This window comes from Schistocerca nitens, chromosome 4 (genome assembly GCF_023898315.1).
Source record: "Schistocerca nitens isolate TAMUIC-IGC-003100 chromosome 4, iqSchNite1.1, whole genome shotgun sequence".
In the NCBI taxonomy this organism is placed as follows: Eukaryota; Metazoa; Arthropoda; class Insecta; order Orthoptera; family Acrididae; genus Schistocerca; species Schistocerca nitens.
In genome coordinates, this window is record NC_064617.1 from 234,675,228 (window position 1) to 234,699,299 (window position 24,072).

Below are 24,072 nucleotides of genomic sequence, written 5' to 3' on the forward strand. Positions count from 1 at the left end.
CAGTTGCTACTGTTGCAAGGTGCTTATTTACCCAGTACTTTCTTCTCATACGGCCAACGTCATTGCCGCAGTGGTAACACCAGTTCCCGTCAGATCACCAAAGTTCAGTACTGTCGGGCTGAGCTAGCACTTGGATGGGTGACCATCCGGTCTGCCAAGCACTATTGGCAAGCGGAGTGTACTCGGCCCTTGTGAGGCAAACTGAAGAGCTACTTGATTGAGAAGTGGCGGCTCCAGTCTCGTAAACTGACAAATGGCCGGGAGAGTGGTATGCTGACCACATGCCCCTCCATATCTGCATCCAGTGACGCCTGTGGGCTGAGGAAGACAAGGCGGCTGGTTGGTACCATTAGGTCTTCCAGGACCTGTTCGGACGGAGTTTAGTTTTTAGTTTTATTTCTAGTCATACAGCATTTTATTGTCTAGAGGTATAAACACTATTTGATCAAAAGTATCAGGACAACTATTAGTGAACATTTATATAGGGTGTGTCCACCCTTTGTCTTAAACAATAGAGGAACCAAGATGATCCCCGTGGAAATCCTGTGCTAGTTTCACCTGATCCCAATGTATTTCTGTTTTACATAAAGCTACTTTCGCGTATTCTTCAGAAACAGTATAATGTTAGCTGACGAAGGTTTTGGGAATTAAAAGCTTTTAGATCCAACAGGTCTTCCTCACAGAATACCATTATTTTCACTTACACCTAAGAGATGTGGGTGCTCTGTAGTCAACTATGCAAATGGAAGCCAATAGCGGATATAAGTGAATAATCCATGTCATTGAATAATCTGCACAACAGAATTTTAAGGGAGAAAAAAAGAAATATTGGCTTTAATTTGTGTTTTATTTACAAAAAAATTATTCTAACATAATTCTATTCATCATCAGTAGCAGAAGAATCATTATTGTCATCATCTTCCCACAGAATGTCATCCTTATTTACAAAACATGCTAACATAATTTTTTTCATCAGCAAAATAATCATTGTCATCATTGCATCTTCCTATATAATGTCGTCCTTGGTATTGTCCATTGAATTTGTGATACCACATTTCTTGAAGGATTTTTCCACCAGTCGCAATTGAATGGAGTCCTGTGAACATTTCACCCATTCACAAATGTGGAACAAATCTGGCTGCTTGACTTTTTCACTTGTGGTTTTCATTGTCCATCCATTGTGTATACTGCTTTGAATGGCCAATTTGTAGACACACCTAAGGTTTGCAGCCTGGATATTAGGCCTTCGGGCATAACGACCAGTTCAGTTTGCCCTTTTAGTAATTTGTCTCACACTTCCTCAGTTGTATGTCCACGGAAGGTGTCCAAGACCATCACGGTATATAAAGTCAGTAACGCACCAGGGCGACATTGCCAAACAGGCATCACCAAAGATCATTGTCCATCCACCATTTCGGATTTGCTCTCACCAATATGCCTTTCATTGATATTTTCAGAATAGCTTTCCTTTCAAATGTCGTGTCAGATGGTCACCACACATGATATCACTGTACACATTTGCTTCTCATTCCACCATTTCATAACATGACACTTGATTCTCCCTTCCTGTTCTCTGTGTTGTCGAGGGGCATCCCAAAATAGACAGGTGCGTGATCTGTGTTGCCAGTTTGTGATAATATATAGGAATGTTCGTGGTGCAAATGTATCACATAGTTATGAAAATTCACTACTTTTTCCTCATAATGATGCGGAAGCTGTTGAGTGATGGTAGTTTTCCTCTGAGAGCCTAATACATTTGGAATGAAAAATCTTGCTAGCCAGCCCCAGCTAGCTTTGAAACAACTGATGCCTAGTTCTTTGACTTAAAGACAGTGCTTTGAGTTGACACATTTCACTAGTCACTGCATATCCGTATTGTCATTTCTCATGTACATAATTACAGTGTCTTTTTTGGAGGCCAGGATGTTTCACAAATTACCGTTCGCTTCATGAAGCCACAATGTGTTTTCTCACTAATCAATACAATCTTTGCTTACATTGTACTCTCTTTGCGATGCACAGTTTCCAATGTTCTCTGCTTCTTCAGTAATTTTGAGTTTCTCTTTAGTTGTGTACGAGCGATAACAAGAACTTGCAGTCTTATAATAAGTTAATAGTTTACTTCTAATGTGCCACAGGCACATCACAGACTGAGGCCACAACAACACTAGTTTAATGGGATCTGTTGTTGGTGGCAGAGCAGTACCAATCTTATTGCAGTTAACTGATGCACCCCAGTTTTTAGCTGAAAAAATATGTATGGATTATTTGTGCATATATGGTAATTCCAATAGCTAATTCAATTGTGCATTCTGGAAGCATTATATTCACCTTTGCTGGACTTAATCCGAAGGACTCGTTTTATAGTTTCACAGTGTAGCTTTCCGGGTTGGTTTGTTCACTTGTAATTTTTTCTTGTGAATTAATTGTGCTACTCTTGAATCGAGAGGAACCCTAGAGGTAAAATGGGTTCTGAGTAACCTGTTCCTTTCCTTCAGTCTCCATCGTCACCTAAGTATTTCTTCTAGGAAGAAGGAGTCCCAGGTTTTGAAACCTGTGTGAAGAGGAATATTCAATTCAGAAGATTGTAAAATTACAAAGAGGCAGAATGGCTGACCAGTACTCTTTCTGGAGGCATGATTCCAAGTACTTGCTGAAAGAAACACAGAAGTAGAAAACACTACTATTTTTGATTGTTTCTTTCAGCAAGTACTTGGAATTTTGCTCCCTGGAAGGCAAAGTACTAACTAGACCATTTATCGTTCTTTCTGTACTATGGTGGTGTCCAGATGACATCCATAACTAATGCCATACTCTTGTCTGTGGCCGGCCGGGGTGGCCAAGTGGTTCTAGGTGCTACAGTCTGGAACCGCGCGACTGCTATGGTCACTGGTTTGAGTCCTGCCTCGGGCGTGGATGTGTGTGATGTCCTTAGGTTCGTTAGGTTTAAGTAGTTCTAAGTTCTAGGGGACTGATGACCTCAGAAGTTAGGTCCCATAGTGCTCAGAGCCATTTGAACCATTCTTGTCGGTGTAGGAGCACAGGGCAACAGTATTTCTATAAATTTCTTGAGTAGTGTAAAAATTGGTTGTGGTTTGTTGGCACACAGGTATGATTTTGGGAACAATCTTAACAAATCCTCTCATGGGGACAGATTGCAAGATTTAATCAGCCAATTAATGGTGGTGTGAAAGTAAGCTGGACAGGAAACTTCTCTCTAAACAAATCCACAACAAGAGCAGAATTCTAAGTACTTTGCTGATAGAAATACTTGAAAGTAATTATTGGGTGAGTTATGCCATTTTGATGGAATCAAACATCTTAGGCAAATAACACCATCAAAATAAGGCCATGAAAATTCTGTTACAGTATTGAGGTATTGTTACTAAATGATGACCGTATCTTAAAGTCCAGTAACATTCAGAGCTCAAAATCCCCACAAAACAGTTTCTCATTGTGGATACAATAGCTTCTGTACCCCAGAACTCCAGGTTTTGCCTTTTAATGGAAATCTTGGGAAGAAAATGTGCTTCATACATTATGTGATCAAAAGTATCCAGACACCCCCAAAAACATACGTTTTTCATATTAGGTGCAATGTGCTGCCACCTACTGCCAAGTACTCCATATCAGCGACCTCAGTAGTCATTAGACATTGTGAGAGAGCAGAATGGGGTGCTCAGCGGAACTCACGTACATCGAACGTGGTCAGGTGATTGGGTGTCACTTGTCATACACCTGTATGTGAGATTTCCACACTTCTAAACATCCCTAGGTCCACTGTTTATGATGTGATAGTGAAGTGGAAACGTGAAGGGTACGTACAGCACAAAAGCGTACAGACTGACCTCGTCTGTTGACTGACAGAAACCGCCGACAGTTGAAGAGGGTGTAATAGGCAGACATCTATCCAGACCATCACACAGGAATTCTAAACTGCATGAGGATCCGCTGCAAGTACTATGACAGTTAGGTGGGAGGTGAGAAAACTTGGATTTCATGGTCGAGCGGCTACTCATAAGCCTTACATCACGCCGGTAAATGCCAAACGATGTCTCGTTTGGTGTAAGGAGCATAAACATTGGACAATTGAACAATGGAAAAACGTTGTGTGGAATGACGAATCACGGTACACAATGTGGTGATCCGATGGCAAGGAGGGGGTATGGCGAGTGCCCATTGAATGTCATCTGCCAGCGTGTGTAGTGCCAACAGTGAAACTCGGAGGCAGCAGTGTTATGGTGTGGTGATGTTTTTCATGGAGGGGGCTTGCACCCCTTGTTATTTTGCATGGCACTATCACAGTGCAGGCCTACATTGATGTTGAAGCACCTTCTTGCTTCCCGCTGTTAAAGAGCAATTCGGGGATGGCGATTGCATCTTTCAACACAATCAAGCACCTGTTCATAATTCACAGCCTGTGGTTGAGTGGTTACATGACTATAAGATCCCTGTAATGGACTGGCCTGCACAGTGCCCTAACCTGAATCCTACAGAACACCTTTGGGATGTTTTGGAACACCGACTTTGTGCCAGGCCTCACCGACTGACATTGATACCTCTCCTCAGTTCAGCACTCCATGAAGAATGGGCTGCCATTCCCCAAGAAACCTTTCACCACCTGATTGAACGTATGCCTGTGAGAGTGGAAGCTATCATCAAGGCTAAGGGTGGACCAACACCATATTGAATTCCAGCATTACCGATGGAGGGCACCACGAACTTGTAAGTCATTTTCAGCCAGATGTCTGGATACTTTTGATCACTTACGTATTGGCTAGAGTTCTTGAGTCAGTAGCATCTGGTAGGCACCTACTTGCAAATATTATCACAGTTTGGCAAATTTTAGCTATTGGAATGTTTATTATTGCAAACATTATTTGATTAATATTCTTGGCTGATGGTAATATTGGCAGCTAGCATGATAATTTCATTACAGCATTGAGAGGGTGTAATATCCAAAATCACTGTGAGGATTTAACATCTGGAAAGGAAGCTATACTCTCATATTTCCTTGTCGGTCTCAGTATTGTACATTTATTAAGTGCATTATGTAGATAAAAAATTCCAACTTCTGTGAACAGTCCACGTACAAATGTTTCTTGGATATCTAATATCTCCAGCTGTAGAACGTGCTCTTCTGTCATGTACCACTTCATGAATATGAAATTTAAAAGATGATGATTGTGCGAAGTTCATTGGTACCAACTTTAAAGAGAAAAAACTGTACAGAATTCACTAATTTGTGAAGTCTTTGAAACAGCCTTCACATTGCTAGAAAATATTTTTTAATACCATTGTGCAACATATCTACACTGTAGCAGTCAAAATTTCAGTGTTTTCTGTACTGCCTTAAAATTAGCTAAATATGACCCACACCCTGTGGTTGCAAAGAAATATGTATATGATAGATGAAGGTAGAAAACAGAATAAATGAGGGAAATGAAGTTTTGAGATTAGCAACCTTAACGAAAAAAGAAGGTAGATGTCTCTTGTGCGTTATGATGTAAGTGTGTATTTTTATTCGTTTTGTAGCACAGATATTTTTTTGTTTGAACAGCCTGATGGTCTTCAGGTGTCATTTCACCTTCCACTGCATCGGTACCTATCAGTATTTATGTGCCAAGCAATAAGGCTGCAGGGGCTTACATTGCGAGAGGTTCTGCCGCCACCAGACTTACTTTCACTCATCATGATGCATCCTCTAAGGGTTCAGGTAAGAGACTCCTAAAATTTAATAAGCTTAATTGTGTATGTAGGATTTTTGTTGTTAGCTGTTCTATGTACTATTTTTGTCATCAGTTAAACAAAAGTAGGATGTGAATGTTTAAGTGAAGGCCAACAATTACCGGAGATAGCGGTCATGTTTGTGTGAGGTGTGCTTGCTTGTGTGTGTGTGTTTCCTTTCTGGAGAAGACTTTGGCTGAAAATTCAAATGTGTAATACTCTTTTTGTCATGCCTGTATGCAGCTGAACGTGTCATCTTTTAAAATGAAAGTCTCTTCTTTTCAAGACACAGATGAAATAGTTGAGCTCAACAGAACAATAAACCGTGACATGCAGCCAAAGTTTTCTCCTATTAATTAAAAGAAAATGCCACAGGCAGAGCACTTTTAATCTGGGAAAATATCATAGCCCAAGGATTAAATAAGGAAGGAAGATTTGGGTCTAACATACCATTAATGAAGGTGTCATTTTGGGTCCTGGCACAGGTCCTGTCTCCATATTGGATAAAACTGTGGCCTGCATAACACAATCAGGATGCTGACAACAACATTTTTTATCATGTAGTCTACTCAGTTAAATATGATGGAATAAGAGGAGGAGAGACTCCTAGGTTGCTTAGCATGGGAGACTGTGGAACAGGGAAATGGTTATGATTTGTAAGAAGGGAATAGGCTTGCAGTCACTTAAGGATTCAATTCAGAATGAATGTATTTTCTCAACAGTTTAACCTTATTCAGAGAGATATGTTGCAGTGGCTCCATGTCCTTGCGAACCAGTGAGTACATCATAGTCCTTTGTATTGTAGGCCTTTGGCACAATCTCTGGTTCCTGTGTCCGGCCTTTCACCATCAGGGAACAACATTCCACTTGCATCCTGTTCTGAGAATACACAGTCGGTACTTTTTAACCACAACTGGATACTAGTGAAAGATAGTTCTTATTCCTCTCTATATGCTGATAGGCAGAAAATATCTACTACTACTACTTGTTGAGTGTAGAAACAAACACTTTAACAGGCAAAAAGAAACTCGGTTCCTCTTACTTGACTGTGTACAGACTTTTCAGTGCCACATTGGAGTTGCATGAATGTGTCACTCCATAGTAACTTTGAGAGATCACCTGTGATACTGCTCGAGACAATTTGGTGATGGGGACTGTGTACTTGACTAGTACGGCAGTGACTGACTGGTACTGACAGACTTGGCTCTCTGTACTAGCCACTTGTGTTCCGTTTTTTTTAGAGGCTCTGGGTGGGTTCGTTGAGTGGTATTGCTTTCCCTGACTCTTCCACAAGTCTTTCCAAGGATTTAAAGTTTTCTAGACTCATTCTAGCTGATGTGAATGCATTTTCTTTTGCAGGTTACAGTCACCATCCTGATGCCCTCCCGAGATCACATCTATGTGTTGTCTAACATTGTTACTTAATGAAATTCCTTTCTTTTCCGAGCAGCCATTACATCTTCTTTTCGTAATTTCTGTCTTTAAGTAAACTTTACCCTCTTCTTCGTGAGGGTGCCTCTCACAGATGACTAAGTCATTTGTCTTTCTTAATCGAATAGATTTGGTTGTGTTGTTTACAATAGCCTCACCATATATTGAGTCACAAAAAGTTCCAGTACAAAACCCGTTTTTAAAGAACTTATGTATGTATCTACAACATGAGCATTTGTATGTGCCTGTTGAATAATCGACCCATCTCTCGCAATCCATTTTCTTTTGCTGTTTATCATCCAGCTACTCCATATTTTCCAATCTTTTTCCTGCCACCCTTAGTTTGTCGAGCCTAGTAACGTACGTGTTAATCGGACTTTCAGTATCACTAGTAAACATACAGGGTGGAGAAAAATTGTCACGAGATTTTAACCCTGGATAGCTGATACTAGTAGGAACCAAAATTACAAATGTTGTGTAGGTTGACGACCCACCATTTTTAAACTACGGAAACTTGGCACCATGCGCTCCAATTGGCCATTCCTCGGTTGCCAGACATCACTATGGTTGTCAGTTCATGCATATGAACGCCCTCACTGCCCCGTGATACGCACACGTGTCAGATAGGTCTTGCTGTTTGTCTCCACCTGATGTCTGGAGCATTCGCACGTGAACATCACTTTGGAGCTCACACACGTTATCTGCGATTTAATCATACAGCAAGCATGGCAGCACAGTATTTGTTTGGAGTACAACGAGATATGGTTTTGTTTATGAACTAGCAGATGGTAATGCACATGAAGCTCGACGGTTGTATGAGGAATGGTACCCAGCAAGATGCCAACCACACCCCAAAATGTTTACAGCAATTCACTGGCGACTTGGCGAAACGAGCTCGTTAGTTGGATATCATAGTGATGCTGGAAGACCTTGAACATGACGGGATGCTTCATTTGAAGAGACTATTCTCAAGTGCTTCGATGTAGCACCTAACACAAGTACTCGAGTGGTTGGACACGACATGGGGGTCACTCATCAGTTAGTCTAGGAAGTTTTGAGGGATGACGGCCAGCACCCATTTAGTTTCCACTCTTTCCAAAACCTAAATCTTGTGGCGGACTATGAACACAGGCTAGGGTTTGGCCGGTGGTTTCTGTGATGTGTTGCTCGAGATCCCGACTTCCCAGCCATGGTGTTGTTTACTGATGATTGCACCTTCCATCGAGATGGCCTTTACAACACTTGAAACATTCATTACTGGGCAAGGGGAAATTCTCTCGTCACGTACATCCATGGACACCAGGAACGATTTTCGCTCAACATTTGGGTAGGTATTGTGGCTGATTATCTGATTGGGCCGGTCAGTCTACCTCCTTGACTGACGAGGGGGGGGGGGGGGGGATTACCTTCACTTTTTGCAAGAAACTACCTGGCATGCTATGCTGGAAGGTGTTCCTTCGGACACACGGTTACGTGTGTGATTGCAGCATGATGGGGCACCCGCACGTAACAGTCGTGCTGTGCGCGGATATTGAAATGAACTCTTTGCGGCCGGATAATTGGCAGAGATGCTCGTAGGACGTGGCCCGTGCGATCACCAGGCATCATGCCACCAGACTATTTCCTGTGGTGATTCTTCAGTCGCGTACCACCTAGAAACTAAGAGCAATTAATGGATCGCATTCAACATGCCGCGAATCACTTCAGGACAATGCCAGGAATCTCTGAAAGAGTTTGACAAAACATCGTTCAACATTACCAAGCTTGTGTCACATCAGGGAGTCACCAGTTTGAGCACGTGTAAGTAACCAATGTCATAGCTACAAAAAAGACCCTTCTCAGGACCGACAAAATTTGTAAATGACTTTCTGTACGGGAACTACCAGTTGTTAATGGGTTTGTTCCCAGTACGTCTTGTCATGAAACTGTAATGGATGTGTCGGGGACCCTGCTGGATTCACCCCCAGGCCCCCAGAGTGGAATGCTGGCATGCTACCACTGAGCGATCTCCGGCAGGCAAAGCATTCCGTTGTCCAGAGCATCCGGCAGCACACAATCCTGCAGCCAATCGGAGCATGTGGCGCCAAATTTCCGTAGTTTAAAAATTATGCGTTGTTGACATTAGTAATTTTGGTTTCTGTTGGCATCAGCTATCCATGGTTAAAATTCCGTGACACAATTTTCTCCACCCTGTATATACCACACTGGTCTTAAATGCTGTTAGTTACTTTATTTACTACCGTCAATTAAGTTTATTTCCATTAATATAGCATCTGTAGTTTCTGTGACTTACAGTGCCATTTTTATATTTCTAAGTCAGTAATGATATGAATATTTAATGATGGCCTTTGAGGCCCTTGTCCTCAGAGATGGCTTTGTGTTCAGCTAGCATTTGCCACCTATGTATTTATTCTTCTTAGATAAACAACAGTAAATTCAATTAATAGTGATATGTCCTACATTACAATGTATAAAATCAATACAAGAGACATTTGTAAGCGTATTTGCAACCGGTTGTCTTCCATCCTGTACCTAGGAACAAATAGACTATCATGAATTCAGTTCCTAGTTACATCAATTTTTACTGATTATCTGCTGTGAAATGCTGCTTCTAATGAAGAATGAACATTGCAAATAATATTGTTTCCCAGATTATCTATAAAAGTCAGCTGATGAGGTAATATCAATTACTAACGCTGACAGTACACATGTAGGTTGGCTGCCGAAAATACACAAGTAAATAAAAACAGTTTCTGCACACAGTTGTCTGTAATAAGCATATTATTTACTCATTTTGATTGATTTTTAGTAGGATCATGCTGACATCATCCCAGAATATTTCTTTTACATCTACAAGAATGATTTCAGGGAGGTTCTGTAGTTCCATGGGCAATGAAGTTGTGACTGATCATGTAATGAACAGCTGAGAAGAGGTTGCAGAAGAGCACGCAGGCAAATCAGAATTTGGAGGAGATTCCAAGGCAGATAATGTAATTGCTATTTGTAGAATTTCAAACATTAACAGTAACTGATGGTAGTCTGTGCAGTACAGTGTCAAGTGGACCAATGGTACAGATGGGTAGGTGGGGTTGACTATTTGCCTGTGCTTGAAGACGCATTTCATGAAAATCATGAAGCTGACTCTGATACTAAAGTGGCTGCAAATGTGGATTTATATGCATGGTATGAAGTTAGCTGTGGGCCCAATCCTTTGAGAAATGCCTTCCTCCTGAGGGCATATGTTTACTAATAGAAAATTGGCATTGCTAAATTCCTACAGATTTTTCCAATCTTTTTCAGCAGAGTGTTTGTGCTCATGATTTATTTGTATGAATAATTACCACCTCATAACTTATGGAGGACTTAGAAACACATAATAAATTGAGCAGTTTTATTGGTTACTATTCAAAAAGAGTACAAATTGGTGTGAATTTCATAGTTATGCTGGAAAAACACTTTGACACTTATGGGATAAATGGTAATTTTAATGGCACCTCTGATAAATTCAAGTTTTTTTTCTCCTCAAACGATGGAAAATCCAGGATGGAATGTAACAATATTATGAGAAGGAAAGTTGCTACTCACCATATAGCAGAGATGCTGAGTCGCAGATAGGCACAACAAAAAGATTTTCACACTTAAAGCTTTTGACCAATGGCATTTGTCAACAATACACACACACGACTGCAGTCTCAGGCAACTGAAACCACACTGCAGTGTGTGTGTGTGTGTGTGTGTGTGTGTGTGTGTGTGTGTGTGTGTGTGTGTGTGGGTGTGGGAGGGGGGGGGGGGCACTTGTGCACGCGCAGCCTAGAACGTCTTAGAACTAACTAATAGTAAATCTGTTTTTCTGGCTATATGTAAATGTTTTTCCCTGTATCGTCCCTTATTATTGTTTTTGGGAATGGCAACATTCTATATAAGTTGAACTCAGTGTTCTCGACTAGTGGAATTTTAATGACTTACCCTAACACATTATCTGACACAAATACATCTAAGTCTATCATTTTTAGACGCACGTATCCATATGTTTCTGATAGAGGTACAGGGAATTGTACATTTCTGAGGTTGTCTTAAATATTTTACTATCTGTATCAGGTTCACGGTATGTGGCGCTAGAATACGCTTTTGTGTGTGCAAGATGGTGCTTATTAACTGCTTGTACTCGGTACTTCGTGAAATATATTCTGCCGTGTTATAAAAATGACCATTTGTGCCAAAGCAGTCTCTTTTATTTGGTGTCTATTACAATTGCTGCAATACTAGGCAGGCCTATTTCATTTTATGTAAAAGTCTGTGACAAAATACATGTAATCAGATCAAGAAACCACACCGGTCGTGGGTATTATTTATATTAACAGTTTCTTCAGTAGTAGACGATGACATTTCATTTTTTCATGTAGCAAAACATTTGACAAGCTTTGAGAAAAATTTTTTCCCAGAAAGGAAAAGATGCATGTAAAGCTGTGGCAAGATTAGAGAGGAAAAAATGCCAGGGCTTAAGGGTTGAAGAAACGTGTACTGTCTCGCTTGTCTCTTGTCTTGACTGGTTTTATGTATCCTATGTTTAATTTTAGGTGACACAAAACAGCTAGTTATTAGCTAATAGGCAATAAAGAGAGCAAACTTTCTGAAGAGTTCTTGTTCTCCCAGTTACAAATAATCACATCTAGTAGCAATTGCGAATTTTTTTAAAGAGGGCCAGGATGTGAAACCAGCCGACAGGGAGCAGGAGAGGCACCACAGGACATTTTAATTTCCACTGACCTGAATATAGATTTATGGCATCCACTACAAAATATTATACCTTTGAATTCCACAGAGCGAAATACAGTGACATGCAATAAAAGAATGCTGTATGAAGAGGTGTGGCACTGCTGGTTGGCACACTTAAGACCAGATAACATGTCTTACATTTCCTCGAACACGTTGTATGTATCGGACACTTCAGAAGGATGTACGCTACAAAATGAACATATTTTTGAAAATTCAATTTTTTAAAATTTTTTGCGTCCTACCTGAAACGCTCATGGGAGGGGGGTCTACTATCTAGTATTCCCCATTGCCCCAGTTCGGAAATATCATAGATCTGGGGCTGATCCACAGAGCAGTCTGAGTTGTAGTGGAGAGGTGGTAGTCTCCACGTGACTCGTGTTTACATTTAGTGATTTTGCTGTTTCCTCATTGTTTTTTTTTTTTTTTTTTACGTGAGAGCAATAAACAAAGTCGATTTCTGTGACCGGGAACTGTCAGGTGAATTAAAATCCATTCACGTAATTACTGAAGGCTAAAATATATTGTTAGTTTCAGATTTTATTTTATTTCCACTGTTCTGACAGTCAAGCATTCACTGCCTTGCAGAGCAATGAAGTAATTTTTGTCGGTTTGCCAAAGAAATTTTGGCTTTTACTAATGTTCTATGTTATGCTGAGGCAGTCAATTTATTTGAAACAGTGTTTAGTTCCACACTGTTGGCTAGTTTCAACAGTTCACTGCATTTCAAGCAAGTTTTCATCTTCTACCACGTATGGCATTGTGCCATAATTAAGAACCAAACACGAGATTGAACAGTACTGGTTTTTCTCAAGAAAATTTACATCTGAATCTGGACATACGAATGTGCACTTTAAGCCAAATTATGCATTTTAGTATGGTTCACGAAATTCTGATATTCTTTGAATATCCTCTAGTGTCTTGTTCCCTTTCTGACATAATGAAAGATCTTTTAATGTTTTACCTGTAAGAACGTACGGCTTCCTGTGCCATCATAGCTGCACAAGCGCGGTGATGCCTGTGTTCGGCACTCTCTGGCAACTCCTGAAACGAACCTATTTCTACCATTTCGCAGGAAAATATTGCGAATGGTTGGTTGAAAAATGTTACTTTCAAAGTAAATTTCCTTTTATGCAAGATGAACTATGTGCGACACTGTACGATGAATTTGTTAAATCACTGAACAGTTCACTCTCATTTAAAAATCAACTCTTTGAGGATGACCATTTAGAAGAATTTTGAGCCCCCAAGATCAGACATTTATGTCCTTACTAAAAATTTTACTGGCACATTTGTGTGATGTATTTTAAACTGTAACACGTGCAAAAAAGATCTACATTATATGTGAAAGCTTAGCTTATTTTGCAGCTTATTAATCTCGGAAACCAATATTATATGTAAAAGCCTTTTTTTCCCTTGTAGCAATACTATGTATATTAATTTAAAGTATTAACTTTTCCTATTTGTGTGTTCGGCTACTTAACAGTGATGTTGCTATTGGCTGACTGCATCACATGTCCTATGCTCTTAATATCCGCTGTCACCGGCTGGTGGGATTACGCGACATGAGCTATGGCGGGCTTACAAAAGTGCATCACAATCTTGATTTCAATGCTTCGGAAAGTAACATGCGGTGTCTGGTGGAATTTGAATTTATACTTTCGTAATACGAAAATATGCAGTGTACATGTTGCTGCACATATATGTGCAGCAAGTGCCGGGAAATTCTACACCTGTATATAAAACCATAACCATTCAAAGGATTCATAAGTTTTACAGTCCCGAGAAAAAATATACTGTCACTTAACACAGAAAAAGTGTATTTTCACCTGGGAGAAAATGTATTTTCAACCGGGAAATCCTGGAATTTTTTTTTCCTTTTCCACGTATACACCCTGCGGTACCATATTATTTTGTCTTAGATATAACACGTCACCTCATGACTTGCCTTTCATTTGCATATCCTACTTCTGTGACATATACGAGTTTGTCTTATTTTTATCTCGTGCTGGACACGCTCTCCTATCTTAAGATTTCTTTGCCATCTACTATTCCCGTTCATTTCTTCTTTCTTTGCAGCCTTAGTCAGAGACTGTCTAAAAACGTATCTTCTTTCATTACCTATTGTTAACTGTGGTTGCTACCATGCTCATGAATTTCCTAGAAACTTGAGTTGTTACCCCTGTCTTTTAATAAAATGACAGTTGTTAGTGACACAGTACAGTCAAAGATAGTATGGGGAAATAAATCAACAATCTCTTCTTCACTAGATGGCCAGACAAAAATTTGAATCCTGTTGCACTTGAGTGGAGCTGAAAAGGAGACCCCACTGCAATCAGAGTTTTGTTTTTGTTCATATTTGTAGTGCATGGAGCACAGAACTCAAATAGCAATCTCTCAAAAGTAGTTCAATGCAGGTCTCAAAAATTCTTGAAAAAGTTGTCTTTGAAATTGTTTGAGCATCTTTAATATCCTGAAGTAAGGTATATCTTTTGACAGGCAACATGTTTCTGTGGTAGAATGATCACCTGCCATGTTGAAGGTATAGTTTTGATTGCTGGCTGTGGTAAATTTTTAAACAAAGATACCTGTTCTACGAGCATAAAATATGTAAAAATGGAGAAAAAAAAACAGTGGCACTTGAGACTGGTAATCGCTAGATGGATGGTTTGAGGCTCTTTTTGGACAGTATTTTTTCTCCATACTGTTCAAATACCTATGTCATTTAAATATAAAATTCATCAGATGTATCCTAGTTAACAAATACAACTCATTTTTATGAGAAGTGCCTGTCTTATTTCTAACTACATGTCACACACAAAAATCCAGTTATTACTGCAAATATGAACTTGGAATTACTGATCTTTTATAAAAGTTTGACAATAAAGAGTGTTTGACTTTAAAAAAGTGCTAATTAATTTTTCTCCACTCTTTGTATTTTACACTTCATGGAAATGCTCACGGAACATGAACTTTTGTGAAAAAATTTCCCTCGGCCAGGAATCTAACCCCAACCACCCACGTGACAGGTGAGCATTCTACAACAAAGGCACATGGCCCATCGTAAAAGATGACCTTACTTTTGCATATTAAAGGAACTCGAGAAACTTCAAAAGCCCATTTCCCCAAGAATTTTTTTGGTGTTGAGTATAACCACTTTGGCAGGTTGATATTTGAGTTCTGAACTTCATTGACTGGAGTCAAGTGCAATCATCACAGTTCAACTTTATATTAGGTCTCCAAGAAACCAGGTTAAGAGGAAGACAGTGGGGAAAAGACCGCAATGAAAAATAACTAGAATAATATTTACATCACTAATAATATGTGTAATTTATTGCTAACAGATTCTTAAATAATTGAACATTTAAAAAAGGTTTTAGTATTAGGAGATGAAAAGGATGTCTAGACAACACTTTTCAAGTGTCATAAAAAATTTAAAAAATTGAGTATAATAATAATAATAATAATAATAATAACTGGTTGTGTGTAAATATTAGTAGACATCAAATGAACAAGTTTACTGTTACCAGTCACTGTTTACTTACATGCACAATGCATTTTGAAGATTTAAACCTCCATCATCAGGTGAATTTATACGGGTTAGTACAATGTGTCTTTTGTGTTAAGACTTTGCGGTAACCTTCGCTCCAGTTTAGCGGAGGAACAAACCATATTTTCATAACATTATTTGGAGGAGATTTTTGTCTAAAACTAAATGTGTATCTAAATGTGAAATGTACGTTTAATTTTTAGTTAAAAACCTCCCCAAAACCATGTTCTGAAATAGTGTTTTGCTCCTCCTCTAGACGGTGCCACAGGTTACCCAAAAGTCATAACACAAAAAACACGTTGCACTAACACATATAAACCCATCTGATGATGGAGGTTCAAACTATCAAAATGTTTGTGGATGTAAACAAACAGTGACTGGTAACAGTAAACTTGTTGTTTCATAAGTCATGGTAAAGCCTAACCGGAAATGCTCGCATGTAAAATTACTAGACATGTGAAAGTGTAGAAATAGTGAGGCAAAAAGTTGAATGAATAATGGACTGACTAAAATGTTATGCAAAGGATAGATTGCTACTCACTATATAGAGGAGACATTGGATAACAAATGTGGAACACAAAAAGACTGCTAATGTGAACTCACAAGGTTAAATGGACCCCATTACAGCCGTTCAGTTCAGAAAAAGTCATGTAGCAGTACTTGAAACGTATAGCCTATGTGTGGAAGCTAAGATTTATCCGGTGCCAGATAAAAGAAAGCAGATTATCTAACTGGTGAAATAGGCATCAGTTGCCACTTAGTGACTACTACAGTAATTTCTGTCACATGTATACATTGCTGCCCTGATGTCAGTAACAAATCATACACTGTAAGTAGGCCTACTTAACATTTTCCTATGGATTGCCATACCCTGTAGCCATTGACCCTGGTGAGCCCTAATTTGTGAGTAATTGGAAGAGAGGAAAAAAAGAAAATGAAATTTTGCACGATGATCTACAGCTGCGAAAGAGTAATAGTCAGCAGATTGGTTCCACAGCATAATGGTTATGATTTTGGCCTCCTATGCAAAAGGTTGTCGGTTTGAAACTCATCAGGTGCTATCTAAATTTTTATTTTTAAGTATTTATCGAAAAGAATGGTCATTATCTTTATTCAGTTAATTGGCATAAATGTAATTTTTTTATATCGATAGCTTTGCCACACATTTTAATCACCGTATTTACTTTTTAAATTGCTCTTATTTTTGTTTCTAGTATTTTTTCCCCACTTGGAATCTTTGTTCCTGTGTTCAAATTATTTTTTTTATTAACTTTGATTTAATTTCTATTGTTTTATCATCCTATATTTTTGTCAAAGTTACTTCATTCGCTGTAGCCTCTCCCCAATGTTATTCAATCTGTATATTGAGCAAGCAGTAAAGGAAACAAAAGAAAAATTCGGAATAGGTATTAAAATCCATGGAGAAGAAATAAAAACCTTGAAGTTCGCCGATGACATTGTAATTCTGTCAGAGACAGCAAAAGACTTGGAAGAGCAGTTGAACGGAATGGATGGTGTCTTGAAGGGAGGATATAAGATGAACATCAACAAAAGCAAAACGAGGATAATGGAATGTAGTCTAATTAAGTCGGGTGATGTTGAGGGTATTAGATTAGGAAATGAGACACTTAAAGTAGTAAAGGAGTTTTGCTATTTGGGGAGCAAAATAACTGATGATGGTAGAAGTAGAGAGGATATAAAATGTAGACTGGCAATGGCAAGGAAAGTGTTTCTGAAGAAGAGAAATTTGTTAACATCGAATATAGATTTAAGTGTCAGGAAGTCATTTCTGAAAGTATTTGTATGGAGTGTAGCCATGTATGGAAGTGAAACATGGACAGTAAATAGTTTGGACAAGAAGAGAATAGAAGCTTTCGAAATGTGGTGCTACAGAAGAATGCTGAAGATTAGATGGGTAGATCACATAACTAATGAGGAGGTACTGAATGGGATTGGGGAGAAGAGGAGTTTGTGGCACAACTTGACCAGAAGAAGGGATCGGTTGGTAGGACATGTTCTGAGGCATCAAGGGATCACCAATTTAGTATTGGAGGGCAGCATGGAGGGTAAAAATCGTGGGGGGAGACCAAGAGTTGAATACACTAAGCAGATTCAGAAGGATGTAGGTTGCAGTAGGTACTGGGAGATGAAGAAGCTTGCACAGGATAGAGTAGCATGGAGAGCTGCATCAAACCAGTCTCAGGACTGAAGACCACAACAACAACAACAACAACAACAACAACTACTACTACTACTACTTCATTCGCTCTTTCCATTCCTCATTTTGCTTGAATTTCATTTCATTTTAATCTCTTCTCTCATTTAAGTCTTCATCTACGTTACTTTGTCCACAGTGCAACAGGAATTTGTTTTTGCTGTTTCTTTGATGATTACCATCCAAAAAGAGTACATATTGTAAGGAAAAATACATTTTTGACACAATTGCACAGTCAATAAAATAGATTATTTAGTATTTTGTTTTTTAATCAATACACCAGTAGTTTCAAATGTTTAAATATTGTGATAGACAAATGAGGAAGAATTAAATTAACATACAAAGTGGACAAAGTATGATACGGAGAAAAAATGCGATTAATTGGAAAAAAAGATAACACAGTGATGAAAATAATATGATAGAGGAATAGAAAATTAAAAAAAACTACATTCAACCTAATTAAATGGATAAAAATAATGACCAAAGTCATTTTTATAAAGACATAAAATAAAAATTTAAGTAGCGCCGGATGAGTTTCGAACTGACAACCTTTTGCGTGCGAGGCCAAAACCGTAATCAATATGCTGTGCAACTGATCAGCTGAATATAAGTTTCTCACAGCTGTAGAACATAATGCAAAATTCCAAAATATTTCTTCATAGACTACCCACAAATGAGGGCCCACCGTGTTGAATGGCTGCAGGGAGTGATACCTGAGACCTTAACCTATATCATCGCATAGAAGATTTAAAAAAGTTGATTCCCCTGCTGGGTCCTCTTCTTGTCAGTAGACACTTGCAGATGATCCAAAAAGTTTATGTAGGCCTAATCTGAATTCTTTTCTATCTGCCATGGCCTCCAATTCATTGAAGCATATATATATTACCTACACTATCAGGATGTGTTACTAGTCACTTTGTGATCCACCCTTCACTGATTCAGTAGTTTTTAAAAGATATTTGTGACGAGCAAACGCCATAAAGCCACACTTTGACACATACCAGTCACTCAACCTAAGCCTGTTGTGCTGAGAAACTAATTTTGTTAGAATCTGACAAGCCAGCATTCACCTAGAATAATAAAACTCTTCACCATTAATTTTTTCTTAGTAGTGTTATATAACATACATATGATGGCAAATAATGTTTGGCGAGTGCAGTCGGTTATTTTCTACCACACATTTATATCATCTGGGCACCTGCAATACATCTTCAGGTGAGCTATTGAAGGCTTTTTTGGCACCCAGTGCATTTTTAATGAGAATGGGCCCCTCACTCCACCATCTCATTTGCCTTGGCATCAGCTATGTTCTCACCTTCCATCTGACAGTCAGTTGCAGGTTGGGTAGTGCCCAGCATAGCAAGTGTTATAATTACACATCCCCAGTTGTGTGATATAAGTGCTATTGGAGATTGTCTTATTATCCAGATTTAAAAATGGAAAATTTCTTTTATCAAAATGCCAAGTAACAAAATTTGTTGTAAAGAGGTTCTCTAAGCAGTTATATAGTACAACAGAAAATTTCCCCTCTCCAAAACAGCATCTTTACTGCTAATTTTAGCCTCCATGAGCACAAATTGTATATAGTAATTTTACAACTGTCAGTGCTCTACACTCCACAAGATTTATTTCTTAATATACAATTGGACTCATCCCACAGTCCATGATATTGTCCTTAACATGGATTTAATTAACATGCAGAATTTAATATTAAATCGAATCAATGTAATACCAACAACACTTCCCATAATTTTCTTTTTTAATGCCAGGTGGAATAAGTGTGCTTTAAATCTTTTGTAGACTGCATTATATTTAAACATCATTGAGTTGTCAGTTCTTTTTAGGTATGTGATAGGTTGATTGCCCTTCTCGTTATCCCAAATTTTGTGTTAATCTTTGATTGTTAAATCACGAGAAGACTAGACTTAGATTCAGTTAATACAGCACAATTCCTCAAAGTAGAAAAATAATGACAGGGCTGTTGATAGTGTGGTATGAAGTACATAATATAACGATGGAAATAATTGGTAAATGGAGAGGAGATCAATAATGTTTAAAGTGGACAGAAGTCTGTATTGGTGGAAGTTATGAAAGTGTCACAGTTGCCCAATCTGTCACAATATAAATTTCCTGCAGGCAAGTAGTTTATAATTGGTATCTGGAGTTCCAAAGTAAAACAAGCTAACTTGTAGTAGCAGATTTTTTAAAACTATATGCATGTTATCGTAAACTAAGAATCTCCCACATTCCATCACCACCCAAAACCAGTATTACAAATTCATTGTACCAAATACTCAGCCTTAAAATTGTCAGACATCTCCACTATATAAAGTAAGAGGAAATAAGCAAACAAAATTTTTATGAAAACTGTATTTAGTCTCTGAAAGACATACAAAAATCAGAATTGGTGACATTAAAAGATAATGCAAGAGATCAGATAGGAAGAATGTTCGTATATGCCCACCTGGAATCATTTGCATTGATTAATGTCTATCACTCACAGATTCCACGAATCTCATTTTAAAATCTTTACAGGTAACTTTTATTGCTAAATGTCTCAGTATATGACATTTCACCAGTGCTTACTTAACCTATAAGGGGCGAGCCACTGAAGGGTCAGATTACACAAATATATTTCACTAAACACTTTCTGCACAAAGCACTTTTTGCACATTTCACAGGACTGTCTTGTTGAGACTATTCACTTTGGAGAATGAATCACTTCAATCACGTCATTTGTATCAGTCTTTTCATTAATCTGGAAATTGAACCTTCATGTGTTTGCTGTAATCGTAAGTTATGAGTTTGGGTGCTACAAATCCACCATAACCAACTGACCCTTTATGATAAATTCCTGCTCCAGCAAGAAGAGCAGGTGGTTGTGGCTCTATTAGCTGAGCATCAAGAAATGGTATTGTTGTTTGAGCAGCATCGTTGCTTAAATCTGAGTGGTCAAACAAAAGAAACTGGTCTGTGTGGGAATCTGGAACAGATCCTGTAGGTGATTTTACTGGAACATCTGCATTGGGGAGCTCCAGCTGTGTCCTTTAGGAAAAAAAAAGTGAGTCAGTGGAGGTTACACATACACAAATCATTCAGTAAAATTACATTTAATTCAGCATTGTTACCTTGGCTTATCTGATGCATCTGTATTGTCATTGCCAATCCACATTGCTTGTTCTTGTGGTTTAATGAGATTTCCAGATGTGAAGTTGAATGGGGAAACCATTATTTCCAGATTAAGATGTGTTCCAACTGGACGGAACCTGACACCTGAAACAGTGTGTGATTTTTTTTGTCCTGCAGTTTATTGGGATAAACCCACTCCAAAATAAGGATATTTCCTTTCAAATTACCTGTTAGCACGTGACCTGGTGGTGCTTCAAGATCATCTAAGTCAATAGCTCTCTGTTCCCAGCTAAGTGTCTTATAGTCTTTTCCATTTTCCACCTTTGGATCTGTTATGCTGTAATTATCCACTGGTCGCCATCTTATGGATGAAGCATTTATCCCTCCAAATGGTTCAAGCTGCCCTTCTCTTATTTGCAGATGAATTACACGTTTTACTTTGGTGAAGCGCATTCCTGTAATTACCCTGAAACAAAAAGAAATTCTTAGACTGAATAACTTCACTGTCAAGTCAAAAGCTAGAAGAAGGAAAATTACTCCACACAGTGAAATGTGTTAAAATAATTACAATATCCTTTCTCACATAAATACATGTCACAAAATTAGAAAATAAAGAAAAAAGCCCTTACATGTTGTTATTTGTGTCTGCAACAATAGGTCGTAGGTTAAAAAAGCGATCAGAATTGGGTCCTTGTTCATCACACAGACAGAAACAATAAGAACAGTGCCAGAAAATCCATCGCCACCAGCTGTCAACTTTGTATTCACGTTTATTCTGACAGCTATGATATTGACCAAGTTTCTGCCCATTTTCATAGCGAATTCCTTCATAACGCCGACTAGAATTTTTCTCCTGAAATCAATAAGATAACCTGTTTATAGCTCGAAATCAAATGATGTTACGGCATAATGGAAGCATTTCTTTTGTCTGTTTTTTTTCTCTCTCTCTGTTAATTAAAATAACCCAATATTGTGACTGTTTGGTTTACTCACTGCCTCACAAATCCACATGTCAGAGTCAATGTAGCGGCAGTCATGTAATTTTCCTGCACATCGTGGCATACGATTGCACACTCTACTATCAAAACATCCAGGATCCTTAGCATATGTGTAATATGCACAGTTCTCTCGACAGGAATTTTCAGAATTCAGATCAACTTCATTTTGGATGTGGCCTTGCAGCAAGCGAGTTAGTCGTTCATATGTTTTGCCTTCTTCATGCTCATGTGGGTCACACTGCCACATATGACGACTTGCAAACTTCATGGCAGCTCTTGCTGCTTCCAACTTCACGAGAGCTCGTTCTTTGTATGTCCTGTGCATCATTTCTGCTTCAAGAGTGAAGTTGCCTTAAATAAGAAAACAGTTATTTAACAGATTTACTTAAAGTGTGTGCAGATTTTTTGATATATTCCTGACGACATTTTCTGTTCTATATTAATTTTAAAGAGATAAGGATAGGCAGATTCTGCTTTTCTACTTGATTGGTAATATTGAGATGGCAAATATTTTTACTCACGAAGGGAAATAACCCTCTTACCTTTTCCATAAAGTCGTAGCAGCATCCATGAAAATTGCATCATAGCATAACCCTTTAGTTCTGTGAGGGTTATAGAGCTGTATAAGTTGTAGATGACTAATTGTGGAGACTGCTGAAAGCTGCAGGTATTTGAATTTATTTCCTGAAATGTACAAATTGCATTTAGAACAACTTGACAATTACATTGCAGAAATTGAACAGTCCTCCTTGCTATAACAAAGCACTATTTTAAGAACTATACAAGAATGAGTTTTGTTCTGTCCACCTGACAGATTTCAGTTATTTGATTCTGGAACCATTATGCAATATTTTGTCAAAAACTGCTGCATATATTTTGTAGAAAATATACAAACTTGACTGAATTGCTAAATGCCTTAAAAAGATTATCTGGTCTGTTGCTGCTACTTACCTCAAGAGCTTGCTGGAAGAGGTCACCATCTGTGGTATCAACAGTTATATTGTGTAGGCTAGTGAGAGCCCGTGGAACAGACCTTGTTGGATCGTGCAATACTGTTGTTGCCATATCTGTCCAAGTTATTTCAGACCTAGGAAGACCCTTCTGATAATGGCGGAATGTGCGATACAGTCCCTCGATTGTAACTATGTCTGATTCAGCTCGTGCCCAGGCCCATAACGAGGAGAGAGCTGGGGCCACTTTGGGATGAGGTGACACACCTTCAAGCTTGTCTCCTAAAACTTGGAATGCCCTCAACAATTCCTTGGCTGCACCTCCTAGTCCTTCATCAGCCATAGCCACCCATCGTGGATCACTGACATCTTTCCACAAGTCAGTAACAAGAGAGGTAATGTCAGAACGCAGTTGATCACTAGCAGATAATGCAGGAGAGAGGTCAGCATTGCATGTGCCCAGCAGCAAAGCGCATACCACCCATAGCCACAATACAGTCATTGTGTATGATATGCTAAGGAGATTCACATAACAGCAGTGTCCTCTCCTGGAGAAACTTCAGGCCTGCAATATGAATTAATTTATATTCTGTGAAACTATTATTATTGATGTTGAAATCAAATGTTTTTAACTTGTGGGATTACACACAAAGTCGAAATTTTAATGTAAGTATGCTTCAGTCTTTGTTAATGATGTCCTAACCATAAATAAGTATTTCACAAGTTTTTGTTGTTGGAGGCAACAATACAATTTGGCCTACCATAAGAAAAAAATAGCTAAAGCCATAACATTGTGTTCCAGACAACAGGTGTTTCATAATACTCTTACTAGATCACGTTGAACAGTATAAATTATTTAGTACCATGGCAACAGTAGTTTCCTAGATCTGCAACTAAAGAGAAGCTGAATAGGATAGACTTTAATAGTGTTTCTTCCCACGAAATCTTTGTTGTTACGACAGACTGATCTGCCGTGTTACCCTGAACTATTTTTGCTCCAATTGAAATGCAATTTTTATTATAAGTAGCTAAAATTTCAAGGCAAATTCAGGCAAGCGTATCAAGCAAATTGTTCAGTATATATTTTGCCGTATAGTAAATACTATATCGTACATAAAACTAAGAAAAATGTTGGGGGGGGGGGCATGCTGCTACATAACTTTTACTGGGTGAATATAGTGTTTCTGTACTTTGTGATAGAAAAAAACTTAGGTGGATGACTTTCATCGCTCTTATGAAATGAAATGCAAGACTTCACTAGTGAGCATGCATTTCTTAATAAAAAAAATTGCTTTGGAG

At 38.5% G+C, this 24,072-nt stretch overlaps 2 protein-coding genes across 5 annotated transcripts in view; one reads left to right on the plus strand and one right to left on the minus strand.

Annotated features, from left to right (window-relative positions):
- LOC126252102 (E3 ubiquitin-protein ligase Ubr3) overlaps positions 1-24,072 on the plus strand; it is a 304,811-nt gene that overhangs the window by 95,324 nt on the left and 185,415 nt on the right. For both annotated transcript variants that reach the window (XM_049952962.1, XM_049952963.1), the window contains exon 10: positions 5,561-5,716. In XM_049952962.1, the coding sequence (XP_049808919.1) occupies positions 5,561-5,716 (156 nt within the window). The remainder of the gene's footprint in view (positions 1-5,560; positions 5,717-24,072) is intronic.
- The window catches only part of LOC126252103 (uncharacterized), a 37,517-nt gene continuing 33,493 nt past the window's right edge, over positions 20,049-24,072 (minus strand). For 2 of the 3 annotated variants that reach the window (XM_049952965.1, XM_049952966.1), the window contains exons 2-8: positions 22,775-23,338; positions 22,366-22,507; positions 21,819-22,174; positions 21,455-21,678; positions 21,053-21,291; positions 20,825-20,969; positions 20,049-20,741 (exon numbers count right to left, since the gene is read on the minus strand). In XM_049952965.1, coding sequence (XP_049808922.1) covers positions 20,450-20,741; positions 20,825-20,969; positions 21,053-21,291; positions 21,455-21,678; positions 21,819-22,174; positions 22,366-22,507; positions 22,775-23,275 — 1,899 coding nt within the window. In that variant the 5' untranslated portion in view covers positions 23,276-23,338 and the 3' untranslated portion in view covers positions 20,049-20,449. The remainder of the gene's footprint in view (positions 20,742-20,824; positions 20,970-21,052; positions 21,292-21,454; positions 21,679-21,818; positions 22,175-22,365; positions 22,508-22,774; positions 23,339-24,072) is intronic. The other variant, XM_049952964.1, reaches the window with a different exon arrangement.